The sequence below is a fragment of the Vulpes lagopus genome, chromosome 2, assembly GCF_018345385.1.
Source record: "Vulpes lagopus strain Blue_001 chromosome 2, ASM1834538v1, whole genome shotgun sequence".
Lineage (NCBI taxonomy): Eukaryota > Metazoa > Chordata > Mammalia > Carnivora > Canidae > Vulpes > Vulpes lagopus.
Window position 1 is genome coordinate 166,903,992 of NC_054825.1, and position 15,408 is coordinate 166,919,399.

The 15,408-nt window shown below is 64.7% G+C and overlaps 2 protein-coding genes across 4 annotated transcripts in view; one reads left to right on the plus strand and one right to left on the minus strand.

Moving 5' to 3' along the window:
- Position 1: 1 nt before the first annotated feature.
- Positions 2-10,302, plus strand: NKPD1 (NTPase KAP family P-loop domain containing 1). Of its 3 annotated transcripts, none has more exons than XM_041744421.1 (5): positions 2-2,537; positions 3,260-3,426; positions 4,304-4,744; positions 6,569-6,700; positions 8,189-10,302. In XM_041744421.1, the coding sequence occupies exons 2-5, from the start codon at positions 3,327-3,329 to the stop codon at positions 10,027-10,029; spliced, it is 2,514 nt and encodes an 837-aa protein (XP_041600355.1). In that variant the 5' UTR covers positions 2-2,537; positions 3,260-3,326; the 3' UTR covers positions 10,030-10,302. The 3 variants fall into 3 exon arrangements, with proteins under 3 accessions (XP_041600355.1, XP_041600356.1, XP_041600357.1); XM_041744422.1 differs by having other exon boundaries at positions 3,308-3,426; XM_041744423.1 differs by lacking the exon at positions 4,304-4,744 and having other exon boundaries at positions 2-3,426.
- A 2,464-nt stretch (positions 10,303-12,766) lies between these two features.
- Positions 12,767-15,408, minus strand: part of PPP1R37 (protein phosphatase 1 regulatory subunit 37) — a 40,789-nt gene continuing 38,147 nt past the window's right edge. The window contains exons 9-13 of the mRNA XM_041744879.1: positions 15,148-15,289; positions 14,893-15,059; positions 14,038-14,764; positions 13,587-13,677; positions 12,767-13,495 (exon numbers count right to left, since the gene is read on the minus strand). Of these exons, the coding sequence (XP_041600813.1) occupies positions 13,595-13,677; positions 14,038-14,764; positions 14,893-15,059; positions 15,148-15,289 (1,119 nt within the window). The 3' untranslated portion in view covers positions 12,767-13,495; positions 13,587-13,594. The remainder of the gene's footprint in view (positions 13,496-13,586; positions 13,678-14,037; positions 14,765-14,892; positions 15,060-15,147; positions 15,290-15,408) is intronic.

The window sequence follows — 15,408 nt, forward strand, 5'->3', positions numbered from 1 at the left end:
CAAGCAGGGGAGGGGGGCAAGGGTCCAAGCACTCCAGGGCATCACGTGTTCAACAAGTGGGTGTCACAGGGAGGTGGGGGTGTCCTGGGAATGAGGTGGCCCAAGTTGGGGCCAGTGTGAAGGGATCCCCGCATCAGACTCCTCACCTTGCGTGGCAGATGCCCAATAAAGGTTCTGTATGTGGAGCCAGATTTAAAGTGGAAGGAGGAGGGGGTCACTCTGCGCGCTGAGGGGGAGGGAGCATCTGTGAAGCAATGCCTGTGACAGGTCCTGGGCGGGGAGCAGAGCCCCCTGTGTGGCTCCCCGTCCCTCACTCCCTGCCCTTACAGGCCCCTTCCATCACGGCCCGGCCCGGAGCCCCAGGGCCTGCCGCCTCCTGCCCTGCACACCTGCTCCGGGGCGGGGGGTGGGGAGCAGAGGGGCCGGCACTGGCAACCCTGCCAGCGTCAACAAGTCTGGGGCTGTCCTCCACCCAGTGGGGCACGCACAATGGACCTCTCCCTGGGGAGCAGAGTGGGGGCCACCTAGAGTGTGGGCAGGGGCAGGCCTGGAGCTGCCAGGACCTTGGATGGGCAGAGAGGGGGAAACGGACCAGACACCCTCATTCGGCCCCCAACACACACACTCGAGGTAGCCGGCAGACGGAGGTCATACCCAGAACATCAGGCCAGCGGACCTGGCCCTGGGCGCTGCGGCCTCCCTGCCCCCCTTACATTCATGGCACCTGAGGGTCCCACACACCTGGACTCTGCCCAGGCCCTGCTGCCTGCTGTGGGTAAGTACCCCCGCTTCAGAGCTGTGAACTGAGGCTGGGGTGAGACCCAAACAAGAGCGGAAAGATCAGTGGGTGGAGGCCCCTCTGGCTCTGGAGTCCTGTGAAGACACCTCATGTGGCCCTTGCATCGGCCTGCCCATCCCCAGCCCAGAAAGCTGCGCTCCGCATTTGCTGGCCTTTGCACATACCGTTCCCTGCCCAGGCTGCCCCGCCCTGTGCCCCACTCCCAGGCTGCGGCCCCCTCCTCGGCCTCCTGCAGCCACCTGGCCACCACCCCCTCAGAGCAGTTATGCACTGTCTGCGCCCGCAGCCCCGGGAGCACCCCTAGACAGCTTCTTCCTGCCTGGTGGTGGTCACTTATGTTCCGACACACATCTTGGGTCCTTCTGGATCCTTCTGCTGGGAGCTGGCTCTGCCCCGCACAGAGCCTGGCAGATGTTTCCCAGAAAGAATTGGTTATTCAACCAAACTGTGTGTGCAGGTGGGCAGGGAGGGCAGAGGATTGGCCCCACCTGCCCTCAAGAAGCTCCTGGGCACATCCTGGAGGTTCCCCCGCACCCTTGCCCCCCTCTCAGACATACTAGCCCTGCCCCCCTGCTGGCTGGACGGCTGTGGGGTGGGGGTGGTGGGTAGAGTCCCCAACTGGTAGAGGACAGGGAGGAAGCCTTCCCAGGAAAAGCAGCTTGAAGGCCTGCGGGGGAGAGACAGGACTGGCCCCCACGGATGGAAGGAGGCCTGGCTCTGGCTACAGGGGGCAATTTGGTCACCCAGGTGGGACCACTGGAGGGGTGTCGCCCAGGACCAGATGGGTTCCTTCTCTCTTGCCCCGGGCACTGTTCTGTGGTCACCTCCCCCAGCCCCACCAGATCACCCATCTCCCCGGGCAGTGCCTGTCAGCCCCGTGGCGCCCGCAGCTGAAGGGACACGGGCCTGGACAGCAGAGACCCCCCCCCTGTGCCCCCCACTCTTCCTGAGCCCTGGCCCTGGTCTCGCCTCTCAGAGAATGTCCACAAGGAGCCTTGCACCCATCAGCGAGCCTGCGGCACAGCCCGCTGCTTTCGGGAGCCGCACTCTGCTACGTGAGACCCGGGGCAAGGAGCCTCATCTCTCTGGGCCTCGGTTTCCTCAGCTGGGACGTGGGCGTCACGGCGGCCCCGCTAGGGCGTGGTGAGGAAGGGGGTTAACAGCGGGAAAAGTGCGAACGCTGTGCGGCATCTGGGCAGCCGGCGCCCGCGGAGGCCCGCTGCTGTCCTCACCGAGTGCCCGCTCTGCCCAGTGGACTCCTGACAGCCACGCGACGTTGGTCGTCCCGGGCCTACTCGGCAATGAGGAAGCCGAGGCTCAGAGAGGTGAAGTCACCTGTCCCAGGTCACACAGCTGGGCCCTGGAGGAACTGGCATCTGAGCCCGGGATTGCGTCTCCTCCCGGCCCTGGACTCAATCCCTGCGCCAGCTTCCTCGCCTGGTCCCACGGACCGGGGCAGGCAGGGTCTGCAGAGCCCCCGGCAGGTGGAGCCCCCGGCGGGCACCGTGGCCTGCCCCCTCCCTCCCTTATGTGGGGTACCGGGCGCGGGTGGGGGGGAACCCCCAGTCCTCGAGAGCAGAGAGCAGCCCTGGGCAGGGCGGGGCGGCGCTCTGGGGAAGGGGCGGGGACAGGGCGGGCAAACCGGTCTGGCGGCTGGCACCCAGCTCGGGGCCTGTCTCCATGGGGCCTGAGCACAGCAGCTCAGCAGGGCAGGGAGCCGGGCCAGAGGCCGCCACAGGTAGGTACGGGGGACCCCAGGCGAGGGGCGGGCGGGCAGGGGCCAGGCGGCGGGGCCCCCACCCCACTGAGCCCGACAACCCCCTTCCCTCTGCCCCTGGGCCCCACCTGCCTCCCCACACACGCATCCTTCCTTCCCTTCTGGCTTTCGGCTCCCCACATTTTAGACCTGTGCACCCCATCTTGCCCCGAGTTGCTGAGCCTCTTCCCAAATTGGACCAGCCTGATTGAATGTGCTCCCCCAGAATTCCCCTCCCCACCCTCGCCCTCCTTCAGGCCCTAGATGTCTCATTTGTCCCTCCGGTGGCGGTGGCCCGGGGCTCCCAGCTCTCTCCGCGCTGGTGACCTGTCCCTTCACACAGTGCCAGCCCCCGCCTCCCAACATGCCATGGTCTCCTACAGTTTCTCAGCACCCCCTGGGGCTACCATGTCTCCCCAGCCCACGTCTGCCTGGCACCCCCATTGTCCTGGCTTCTTGGGAACTCCCAGGGGCTCCCAAACACCCAATCACCAACCTTGGAAATCTCACGCACCCCAAATTAGCCCCTAGCGTTCCCCCCACAACCACTCTCCATCCTCCCCCATCTAGCTGTCCTCCCCACCTGACCACTCCTCCTCTGAAGAGCACCTCCACCCCACCTGGTGACCCAGAGCCCCAACATCAGGGACGGGGGTCTCTCACCTGTCCCAAGTCGCATCCCGGGGGGGGCCTCTTCCCACTAGCACCCAAGGGAGCCGGCACTGAGCCCCCCTCCGCCTCCCCTGGAGCAGGCCTCCTGCCGCAGCCACCATGCACAAACACTACACCGTCCGCTTCGCCAGGGGCGCCCTGCCCCTTCAGACCCCTGCTGAGCGCTACTTCTTGGATCCGGAGTTGGGGCACCAAAAAGGTAGGGGTTCGGTTTGGGGGGTCCTGGCAGGGAGCGTGGTCTGGGAGTGGGGGGCTGCTGAGTGTTGGATGGTTGAGCAGGAGAACCTCAGGCCCCAGGGGGGAGGAGTTACTGGGCCTCCCCACAGAGGCTTCTACATAAAGGGGTCGTGGGGGTCGGGCACAGGTCCTGGGGAGCCCAAGATGGGGATGTCAGCAGGGGAGGGGCCCATCCGGCCTATCCCTCCCCCCAGCATGGGTAGAACTCCCCCCCCACCCCAAATCGCCAGGCCTGTGAAGACAACACCCCTGACCTACGCCCAGCCCGGGGGTGGGGAGGGATCAGTGTGGTGAGAGAGCACGCTCCCCCCGCCACTGAGTGTGTATGAAGGGGGGACAGCTTCCAGGGGGTTGGTGGCCACAGGTGCTCCTGCTGTGGGGCCGGGAATGGGAACAGTTACTTCCCATGGGGCCCAGCCTTCCAGGGCAGCCCCTTTCCCACCAGCCTTCCCCTTGCCCACCTCCTTCTTAGTCCTTGCCCCGTCCCCTCTCCGTGGTCACCTCTCATCACTCCAGGCTCCTCTGGACCAACCAGGTGGGTTCCTCTCTGCCCCCCACCAGCCCCAGGGACTCCAAAAGGCACTGTCCCCACTCGAGTCCCTCGGCCAACTCAAGCCGGGGCCTCTGTACCTCTTCTCCTTCCCCCGGATGGAAGAGCACAGAGACTGCCCCCCACCCGCTCTGCCCACAACCCCTCTTCACTTTCTCTGACCTCCCCCCGGGCCTCCGCGGAGGGACCAGCCCCAGCCTCCACTTGAAGGCTCGACCTGGTGGTTCCTGCCAATGCCCCCCAGGGGTCAGGGACCCAGGCCCAGTCGCCCCCACTTCCTTCCTTCCAGGGTGCTGTTACCAGTGGTGCCATGACCCAGCGGCCCTTCAAGCCCACGGGCCCTGTCGGCTGCCCCCACAGGTGTGCTGGCAGCGGGCCTACCACAGCCACCGGGGGGGTGTCAGCGGCTGCCGCCGGGGCCCCCAGCCCCCCATCTTGCAGCAGCAGCAGCAGCCCCAGCCCCCACCTCCCAACCCCCTGCGGCAGCGACTCTGCTCCGTCTCAGGGGCCCGGAAGGGGCCACCTGCAACGGCTGCTGTCCCCATGCAACCGGCCGCCGCCCCCGAGCCGCCCCCCAAGCCCACCATCTCACCCACCGCGGCTCCCGCCATGGCCAGCAGCGGCCCAGGCCTGGCCTCCGCAGCCCGTGCCCTCCTGGAGCCCGGCAGGCCCAGTGCCGCCCGCCCCCTGCCTGCCCCCGCAGCCTGCGGCTCCTTCACCTACAGCTCCGGTGCTCACCCAGCCTTCCTGCGGGCTCTGTCCCTGCTGCGTCCTCCCTCGGGGGCCCCTGGCCCCTCGGCCTGCCCTCCTCCCCGCTCCCCTGGTCCCTGCCTGGGAGGGGGCTGTCCCTGACCCTGGGCCCCCAGGCAGCTGCTTCTGCTTCACCTGGCGGGATCCAAGCTTCCAGGCCAGGCCTGGCCCTGGTGCCTCATCCTGGGCTAACGGGGGGTCTGGGCCCTGGCTGTCTCCCTCTGCTGACAGCCTTGCTCTGCTTTTTCTCTCCCTGGCCCTCCCCACCACCCCTGCGCCCAGCCCACAGGGCCAGAGAGAACGTGGGACAGGGGGTGACAGGTACCAGCTTGCTGGGCAGCTCTGGTGCAGGGGGCGGGGGGGGGGGGACAGGTCAAACGTGCTGCTGCAGCAAAAGGTAGGGAGTGGCCTGGGGGCTGGAGAGAACAGGCGGCAAGGGGAGGGATCCCTTCACTCACTTATTCGTTCATCCATCCATCCACCCACCCTCCGACTAGGTATGGGATGCCTGCAGTGGGTGCCCAGCAGAGGAGCGGAGGGTGGGGGCTGCAGGGGAGGAGGGCAGAGACTGCTGTCCTCACAAAGCTCACGGTCTACAGGCGGTGGGAGGAAGGTGGGTACAGGAACCAGATAAGTAAGGCAAGTTGAAGTGTGTCACCCCGTGCTAATCACATTGGGCAAAAACAAGGCAGAGGAGGCGAAGGAGCATCGGGTTTGCAAATGAAGGTCATCAGGTGAGGTGCCACTAGGGCAACATCTGAGTGAAGATGGGCGTGGGGGGGGGCAGGTCTCTTGCGTAAGTGGCAGCAGGATCAGCAAAAGCAAATTGTGAGGTGGCCTGTTCCAGGGACAGTGAGGAGGAGGTTGGCGTGTGGGGAGGGCCAGATGGGGGGGGGGAGCCTTGTGGCTGTGCACTGACCCCCACCCTTCTGGTGCCCCAGCTCCAGTCCAAGAAGTAGCAGTCAGTGGGGGTCCGGGGGGCGGGACGCCCTCAGCCAAGTGACACTGATTCTTGTGCATGGTGCCAGCAATTGAACTTGAATCTGCTCCCTAAAGGGCTGTTCCAGACCATGGCATCGACCCAGGGCCCACCCCTGCCTCGCCCCCTTGGCATCCATGCTACCCTGGTGTCTCTCCACCCCCTCTTCAGAGGGGGATACTGAGCCTCTCAATGGTCATGCAGAAAAGGTGGTGGGGCTGGGACCAAGACCCGGGTCTGCCTGGGCTTGGGGCAGGGTGAGAGGCTGTGGGCATGGGGTCCTGGAGGGGGACAGAGGTCAGGGTAAGGGATGGACAGGAAGCCAGGAGGAGCCTCTGATCGTCGGGGCCCTTCCATGCTGCAGCCAGGCTAGCAGAGCAGGCAGGAACTGACACGAGAAACTTCAGGAACATGTAAAGAGGTGTCTTAGGCTTCTGAGGGTGAGTCCCTAGAAAGGTTCATAGATTTTTCTGGGGACACTATGACCTGGTGGCTGAGCCTAGTGACCTAGGGCCTGTCAATCCCTTGGGCCTCTGTGCTGGGGTTCGGTGGGGAGTCTCGCTTCTGCGCCTTTCCCTGGTGGATCTGGGGTCAGCTCCTCCTGTGGTGCTCAGAGGGGCACATCGGGGAAGGGGGTTGCCTACTGCTCCAGAAATCTCCATCTGTGGGTCTGACCTGAGTCATCTTGGAGAGTTGGGGAGTAGGATGCTGAGCTGAGGGAGGAGCTGAGGGTGGGCTCTCTGGAGGGCAGATGGGGAGGAGGGTGGTGCTTGGCCAGCCTCACTGACTCAGTTTCCCCTCCCCTTTCCCAACCCCGGCCTCCAGATATCCTGACAGAAGATGATGTCTACTGCAGCTGCCTGGCCAAGACCCTCTGCCACGTGCCCGTCCCGGTGACCGTGGGTTTCTACGCCCCCTTTGGCTGCCGCCTGCACATGATGCTGGACAAGATCACTGGTGAGGCTCTGTGTGTTCTGGGGTGGGGAGCAGGGGAAAGGAGCCTCTGGTCCAGCCTCAGGCTCCCCCAAGACCCCCTTGCTCCTGAGGCCAGATGCCTATAAGTCAGCATTAACCAGGTCCCCCCTGACGCCCACAGCCTCTGCCCCTGGGTCCCTGCCCATTTCCTCTCTGGCCTCCTGGCCAACAGTCTCATCCCCTCCCCTTCCAGATCCACTCCAAGGAATCTTTTTAAGATGCAACTCTAGTGGGGTGCCTGGGTGGTTCAGCCAGTTAAGTGTCCAACTCTTGATTTCAGCTCAGGTCATGATCTTGGGGTCGTGGGATGCAGCCCTGCATTGGGCTCCGAGCTCAGCAGAGAGTGTGCTTGGGATTCTCTCTCCTTCTCCCTCTGCTCCTCCCCTCGCCCCCTGCCCTGCTCTCTCTCTCTCTCTCTCTCTCTCTCTCTCAAATAAATAAATAAATAAATCTTAAAAATAAAAAAGGTACAGGTCTAGCCCTGTTGTTCCCATTGAAAAGCTTCCCAGCACTCTAGGGAGAAAGCCCCGGTTCCTCACTGGCTCCTGCAAAGTCCCTCCTGTGCCCCCCAGACCCATCGCTTCTCAGCACTGGCCCAGGGCCTGGCACCCACAAGACCCTGGAACAGGTAGAGGTTACCCGATCCCATGGGCTGAAACGTGGCCAGGATCCACAGCAGCTTGAACTTGGTTTAGACCCTGCTCAGACCCCAGCCCTAACTGTGGCCAGAGGGGCTGGAGGTGACTCACCTGGGTGAGCCCAGCCCTGGCGAGCACCTGCTAAACAGGCCTGCATCTGCCCCTGTGTTGCCATAAAGCAATAAACAGGGTCCTGGGAGGAGAAAACATCCGGTTATAAGGAAAAAGGAAACAGCATTCTGGAGCTCCTAGTCTGTGCTATGCTGGTACATTCCCATTCATTCATTCACTGACCTCAATAGCAGAGGGACCCTGCCCCCACCCCTCGTGATCCATCCTTCAGACATTCCCCCAGCCCTTCCTTGGTGCCCAGGAGACACAGGATGACCAAGACGACCGGTGCCCTGCCCTTCCTGTCCTCACAGGCCAGAGCAGGAGATGGACTTGTCCCCAAAGAGTGACGACTCAACAGTGGGTAGTGTTGGGGTGGGAGGAGCCCAGGAGGCACAGGACCCAGCCTGGGGATCAGGGAGGGCTTCCTGGAGGAGGAGGAGGAGGAGCATTAAACCAGGAGAATCAGACGAAGGCTGTACTCTGCTGCCCTGCGTTTCGCTCCCTCCGCCCCTCGCATGCAATCTGCCATTCCTTGGCGCCTTCCCTCGGGAGCTCTGCTTCTGCCCCCCCACCCCCACCCCGGCCTCGCACTCAGGCCTCTTCCAGTCCAGGGCGGGCTCCAGGCCTGCGCTTCGCACCTGCTTCATTCAGCCCCTCCTCGCCGGCTCTGGGCTCCGCCCCCCGCCGCTCACGCCCCCCCCCCCCCCCCCCCCCGCAGCGCTGATGCAGCAGGAGGCGGCGCAGCGCGAGGCCGAGGAGCTGCGGCGCGTGCAGTGGCAGCCGCGGCCGGTGAGCGGCTGGGGCTTCCCGCGGCTGCTGTGGTACCTGGTGTTCCTGCAGCCGGTCATCACCGAGGTGCACCTGCGGCGCAAGAACGTCAAGTTCCTCTTCATCCGCTTCAGCGCCTGGCAGTACGCGGGCACGGACAAGCTGTGGGCCGGCCTGGTGACCACGCTGTGCGAGGGCATCCGCCACCAGTACGGCGCGCTGCCCTTCAGCGTGTACTCGGTGCTGGGCAACAAGCCGGCCACGACGCCGGGCTTCTGCCAGCGCGAGTGGCACTGCCGGCGCCGCGTGTGCCTGGCGCTGCTGGCGCTGCTGGCGGCGCTCGGCCTGGGCGTGGGGCTGCTGTACCTGTCGGTGGGCGCCCGCGCGCCGGGCCACGGCGCGGCCAGCGGCAGCCTGCTGCGGGTGTTCGGCGGCGCGGCCACCACGCTGTCGGGCTCGGGGCTGCTCATGGCCGTGTACTCGGTGGGCAAGCACCTGTTCGTGAGCCAGCGCAAGAAGATCGAGCGGCTGGTGTCGCGCGAGAAGTTCGGCAGCCAGCTGGGCTTCATGTGCGAGGTGAAGAAGGAGGTGGAGCTGCTCACCGACTTCCTGTGCTTCCTGGAGATCTACCAGCGGCGCCGGCTGCGCGTGGTGCTCGAGGTCACCGGGCTGGACACGTGCTACCCGGAGCGCGTGGTGGGCGTGCTCAACGCCATCAACACGCTGCTGTCCGACAGCCACGCGCCCTTCATCTTCATCCTCGTGGTGGACCCCAGCATCCTGGCCGCGTGCCTCGAGAGCGCCGGCTCCATGAAGGGCACGGCCGACAACGGCTACCTCTTCCTCAACCGCACCGTCACGCTGCCCTTCTCCGTGCCCATCATGGGCCGCCGCACCAAGCTGCAGTTCCTGCAGGACGCCGTGCTGAGCCGCGACGACCTGCTCTACCGCGAGATGACGCGCAAGCTGCGGCCGGGCAGTGGCGGCGGCGGCGGCGGCGGTGGCGGCGGCGGCGGCGGCGGCGGCGGCGGCGAGGACGCGCAGCTCCTGGCGGTGGAGACGCGGGTGGGCACCGAGCGCGCGCAGAGCCGCATAGACGCCGAAGCGGCGCGCCGCATCCAGGAGGCGCTCCTCTGCCTGCACGACGAGCGTGACTGCCTCTATGAGTACGTGCCCGACAACGTGGTGTCCATGCGGCGCATCGTCAACACCGTGCCCATCACCGTGCGCCTGCTGCAGCAGCAGGACGGGGACTGCGCGGGCCCCACGCCGCGCCAGGCCGTGGCCTGGGTCGTGCTCGCCAACCAGTGGCCGTGCCGCCTCAGCTGGGTGCTGCAGTGCCTGGAGGACCGACAGCAGGCGGGGGGCGCGCCCGAGGCCCGCGCGCGCCTCTGGGACGTGTTTTGCGACAACAGCCGCGAGCTGCACTCCATGACCAAGGCGTTGCAGAACGTGCTGGACTTGGACGGCGACCCGGAGCTTTTCGAGCGCTTCCTGGGCTCCGACTTCCCCTTCACCGTGGCCGAGGCGCAGAGCCTGCTGCGCTGCACCGTCAACCTGGACCACTCCATCCGCCGCCGCATGGGCCTCATCCGCGCGGTCAGCGCGCTCAAGCCGCCCAGCCCGCCCAAGTCCCCGGCCCACGACCACCCCCACGCCACAAACGGAGCCGGCCATGCCCCCGGGTCGGGCCGGTCAGGTCAAGGTACCGAGCATGTCCGTGGGCACACCAGCGAAGCCCACCAGCCCCGGGACTGGGCGCAGGGGGGCAAGCCGAGACCCCTGGCCTGAGAGAACCCCTACCGCCAGGTGGGCCTTGAATGAGTACCCGGAGCAGCGGGAGGCAAGGCGCTTCCCTCCGCCCAGACTAGGGTGTAAGGGTCTGGACTGAGCCCAAGGCCCAGGGTCCCCGACCACAATGAGGCCTGTGGCGGCCACACATCGCAGGTGAATCCCTGAGCCAGAGAGGGCCGTTGGCAGTAGCAGCGTACAGTGCCAATGTCAGAGCTGGCACCAGAGGACCAGTGAAGAGCCCCGGGTTCAAGTGCAATAAACGGAGATGTGAAAGCCCCCGTTGGTCTTCATGTCCTGGTCTCCCTGGCTCAGCAAGCCCTGGGAACTAGGCCTACCCTATCCTGCCAAGCCTCGTCACCCCCAGGGAGCCTTGGGCAGCTTCAGCTGACCGCCTCCTTGCTGGCATCCCTGGTGGCAGGAGGGGTTGCGGGGGTGGTGGGTGAGGCCACTGAAGTAGGAGAGGACGGATGTGCCAGGCTGACTCAGGCCGCGAGAGCACCTAGGCCTCAGGGGATCCAGGTCCGTGACCCCATCCCCCAGAGCAGGCAGGGCAGGAGCTGGCATTTCCAAGGGCGGTGTCCCCAGTGACCTCAGCAGGTTGCTCCACTCGAGGGGTGGCTCTGCCCCGGTGTAATGAATTCATTACGGCTGGCTGGCTGGTACCTTTGCCAGCTGGGGTGGGCAGTCCTGCCTCTCTGGAACCATAACTGTCTAGGGTGTACCTACAGGTCACTCCAGGGGAAACTGGTGAGCCCTTGATGAGACCTGGGAGGTTGGGGAGCAGAGATGCGGCACCCGCAGGACATATAGAATTGGAGTCAGGCCACCGTGTGTGTGTGTGTATGTGTGTGTGTGTGCTTCTTAAACACATTGCTCTCCAGTTTCCCCTTCCACCAATATGACACACCTAGGAAGGCACGTGTCACTCCTCTGGGCACCTTCTGAGTTCTCATTGGTCAAGTAGCCACCACTGCGGCCTGTGTTGTGCCTGGTCCAGTCCAGCTGGGGAGATGTCAACACTTAACCTATCCTGTGTGACAAGAGCTCAAGGGTGTAACTTCTAAGCCAAGGCCCTAGGGCTGATGGGACACCCAGAGGGAGCCAAGAGCTCTGGGAAGGCCCTGTGGCCTGGTAGGGGTACTGACCTCACACTCCTTAGCCCCAAGGTTGGGGCACAGCACCCCAACTCCACTGGCCAATGATTGCTTCAAAGCAGACTTGGGGCAGAGCGCCGGCCTGTGACGTGCTGGAGATGCTAGTTCAGCCACATGGCTAAGCTGGTGAGATGCACCTGCACCTGCTGGGAGACGTTCTCCAACAGCAGTGGGGAGCCTGCCCAAGAGTAAAGCTTCCCCCACCCAGAGACGCATGGGTCCTCAGGACACCATTAGGTCAGTGTCCGTACGTGCGGTCTTGGAGCCAGTAGGTCCCTTCCCTTTTGCCTCCCTTCAGCCAGTTGGGCTTGGGCTTCTATTTCTCACCCCCTGCGGTCCAGGCTGACACAAACTGGCAGCAGGAGTAGGGGCTCACTAACCTGTATGCTGGCTGCAGGGTGGGAGCAGGAGTGTGGACCCCAGACCCTGGGAAGAAGCCATAGTTCCTGCTAAATCGTGTCAAGCAGTGGTCAGACGGTGGTCTGTGTCTCTAGGACTATGACAAAGTCTGAGTCTGACAAAATTATTGTTGGGGGATTAGGAAAACCAAAACGGAATGTCACTGAGTGGCCAGGCGCATAGCTGGGAAGGCTCACTGTCCACTGGCACTCGTCCCCTCTCCACAGTCCGTGCAGACAGCTGACAGCTCGCACCTCGGTGAGACCACGAGGCTAGTTCTCACGAAAAGGGAATTCGAGCCATGTGCATCCCCTTCCCGTCGTGCCAACAGAGAAGCAGGTCTGGCCTGTCCCGTCTCGTGCCCCCACCCACCTGTTGGATGCTGGGGCTCCCCGGGCCCTAAGGAGTGGCGGCCACCAGGGAGAGGCCTGGCTCTGCCAGTCACTCTGGAGCTCAGCTGTCCGCTACCTAAGCCTCCCCACGCGTGGAAATAAACACCTCCTGTGTGGCAGCACTGAGATCTTTAAGACCAGGTGCAGCATCGAGCCCAGTGATAAAATGGATTCAGTGTGTCTCCACGCCAGCTCCAGGGACGGCTGGGTGGCCGAGGGGATTTCCCCCTGCAATGGAGACTGATGTGGGATCCAGGTGGAAAATCCGGAGCACCGCACAGTTAGCCTATTCGTGCCCTGGGGCTGCTCGGACACAGTCCCACCACCTGGCGGCTTCGGGCAGAAATGTAGTCTCCCGGCCTCGGAGGCTCAAAGTCTGAAAATGTGTCCACGGAGCCCGCGCCCTCGGAACTGCGGAGCATCTGGAGCCGCTGGGGGCAAAAGCTGGTGCCTACTCCCCGAGCCGTGCGTGCGCAGCTCATCTCCATCACCAGAGCCTAGGCCTGAAGCTGGAAGATATTCTGGGGATTGTTTCCCTCTGGAGAAATGGGACTGTAAACTGGATGGTGGGTACGATATAAGAGTGTGGACGAAGCAAAAAAAACGGTGAGGGAGGGCACCAGGGCTGGGAGTGTTGTGGGAGGTGTAGCTTTTGCCTGCGCAGGCACCCAGTTTTCCTCTGGGGGGGCCGCTGTCTTGCCGCTGCCCTCCCTGCTGCTCCCTGTGCCCACAACTCCCACAAGGGTGCCCCCCACCCCCCACCGGCACAAGCAGAGAACAGGCGAGTGTGGTGAACCCAGCTCTGGTTTATTAGAAAAGGTGTGAACAGAGTTGCACCGACAGGAGTAGCCCCTCCCCCGCCCTGTCCCCTCCCCGGTACCCCACACCCACGCCGCCCCCCGGGTTGTAGTGCCTCTCAGGGCGCAGCCTCAAGGGGCCGGGGCAGCCGGGTCTCTAGAACCCTGGCTGCTCCCCGCCCCAGCTCCCTGATAGATTTATTGCACTTAAGAAAAAGAAAGCTCTGATGCTCTGCTCCCAGCTCCCACCCCCCTCCCCCAGCCCTGGCCCTCACCCCAGCCTGGGGCTGCTCTACCAATTTCCACCACCACCACTCACCGCCCCTCCCTCGTCAGGCCTCCTCCCCCGTCCCATCCCGGGGACACACGGGCAGCCATCCCACCACCACCCAGGACTCCTGCCCTCTGTAGGGCAAGCCCGGCCAAACAGGCCATCTGGAAAAGGTGTCCAGCCTCGGGGATGTCCCCGGAGACCTCTCCTCCCATCCCCCCAGCCCAGAGCCTTAGAGTGCTGGACACAGAAATAGTGCTTAAGTCAGGGCAGGGAGGGCAGTCCCTGCAGCTCCTGCACTCTGTGTAGTGTTGCTGTGGGGGGCAGAGGTCCCCAGAGAGGCCCCCCCACACCCCTGGTGGCCCAGGCCTCAGGAAAGCTGGGGGTGAGGGTGAGCAGATTCTCATGGCTCTGGCCTCAGCTCATCGAAGACTGACCGGAAAAAAGGAACTTGAGGAGAAGAGATTGGGGGAGGGCCTGTCAGAGCCAGGGGCTCTACTGCAGGCCCTGTAGCCCCCCTCCTCCCCTGCCCCTGCCTCACCTAAAGTGTCACAGTGTCTCCTGCCCAGATTCCTGACTGGCTTCTAGAAGCAGCTCCTCGAGCTCCTTCTCGTTCTTGGAGCAGCTCAGTTCTGCAAGGAGAGAAGGGGCAAGCAACCTCCATTCAGGCGGGTGGGGACTGGGGGTGGGGGCAGGGGCAGGCCATCACCACCACCCCTGCCCATGTCTGACCCTCAGGGTGGCACAGGGCACATGTACCACTGAGACTGTCAGACTCTAGTCAACACATATTGCCTGCTCCATCCCAGGGAAAGCTCCCAGGGATCCCAGGAAAGCAAGCTGGGGGCAAGGATCAAGTCCTACTCGTTTCTACTCCTCCACAGGCCATTTTAAAGAGGACACCGAAGCCCACCAAGGGCCAGGGGCCTGCCTGCCTGGGGTCACACAGCATACCCAGGGCCTTCTGTCACCCTCCCCAGAGCTCCACTCACCATGTTCCAGGCCACAGCTGCTCGCCTTGGCCTCAGGCCCCGGGGGCGGCTCTGGGGGCAGTGCGAGGGCAAACTCAGGCTTTAGGCCATTGGGCAGCGGTGGCCCTGACTGAGGCTCCCACACCTCCGGGTCCTGGGTGCTGACGGCCTCAGCTGGTGGTAGGGTAGGTGAGGGGGGTGGGGAGGATAAAGCAGGGGGGGAGGGAGGACGAGCAGGAGCAGGGAGAGAGGGAGGGGCATGGGGGACCAGGGGCTCCACCCTCTCGGGCGGGCTCTCCACCCGAGTCACCACAAACACTTTGTGGCCCCGGCCCGGGCTGGACACAGAAATTCGCTGCTCGGCGGGGGAGGAGGGGCTGCCTGGGGGGCTCCTGTCCCCAGGGCCCAGGGAGTCCGAGGGGGGCACCAGGGCGGGGCAGGGGGCCTCGGCCCTCTCCCCGTCCTCCTCCTCCCCGTCGTCCTCCTCCTCCTCCTCGGAGTCTGAGTCTGAGTCTGAGTCCGGCCTGGCACCGGGGCCCGAGGCCCCATTCTCCTGGGCCCTGGTGGCGGGCTCATCCCCGGGCTCCTCGTCAGGCTGGGGCTCGGTGACGGTGATCTCGGGCATGGAGGCGGAGAGCTGCAGCCGCTGCTCCTTCTCCTCCTGCTCACGCGCCAGCATAAAGTTTTGCTTGCAGCCATTCTGGATCTCTGCAAGCAGCGCCTTCTGCGTCTCGATGAAGCTCTTCACCTGCAGGCGGAGCAGGCCAGGCTAGGGCTCAGGCCTGACCCTCCGTGGATTCTGCGGTTGCCCCGAGGCCGCCCGCCCTCCCCCTGCCCCCCTGCCAGAGGCCTCAGGGAAGAGCCCACTCAGCTCACCGCCTCCTTCTTGGGCTCACGGTCGAGGTCGAGGCGCAGCAGTGAGTGGTTCACCTTGAGGGCCAAGGACAGTGCCATGAGCCCGCCCGTCTTGATCTCGTTCTCCCGAAGGTCCAGTCTCAGGAGGCGGGGGCTCTCGGCGATGAACTCTGCCACCGCCACCGCGCCTGGGAGGGGGACCGCAGGGGCTGGCCACAGGCTAGCCGCCCACCAAGCCCGCCTGCACCGCTCCCTCGGCCCGGCCCCATGCCCTACCCTCGCACGTGAGCTTGGTGGAGGTGAGGCCGAGGCGCAGCACGCTGCGGTTGCTGATGAGGCCATTCTTGAGGTTCCGCACGCCCTCGTTGCCGATGGGGTTGTGGCCCAGGTTCAGTGTCTCCAGGCTCTGTGTGTGCGGCTGGAGGGGGCGGCGCGTGAGAGTGAGGAAAGGCTCAGAAGACTGATCAGGAAAAAGGCAACCCCACGTGCTCCCTCTTGGGCAGCGCCACCCGGACGGTCCTGCTCGAGGCCAGATCC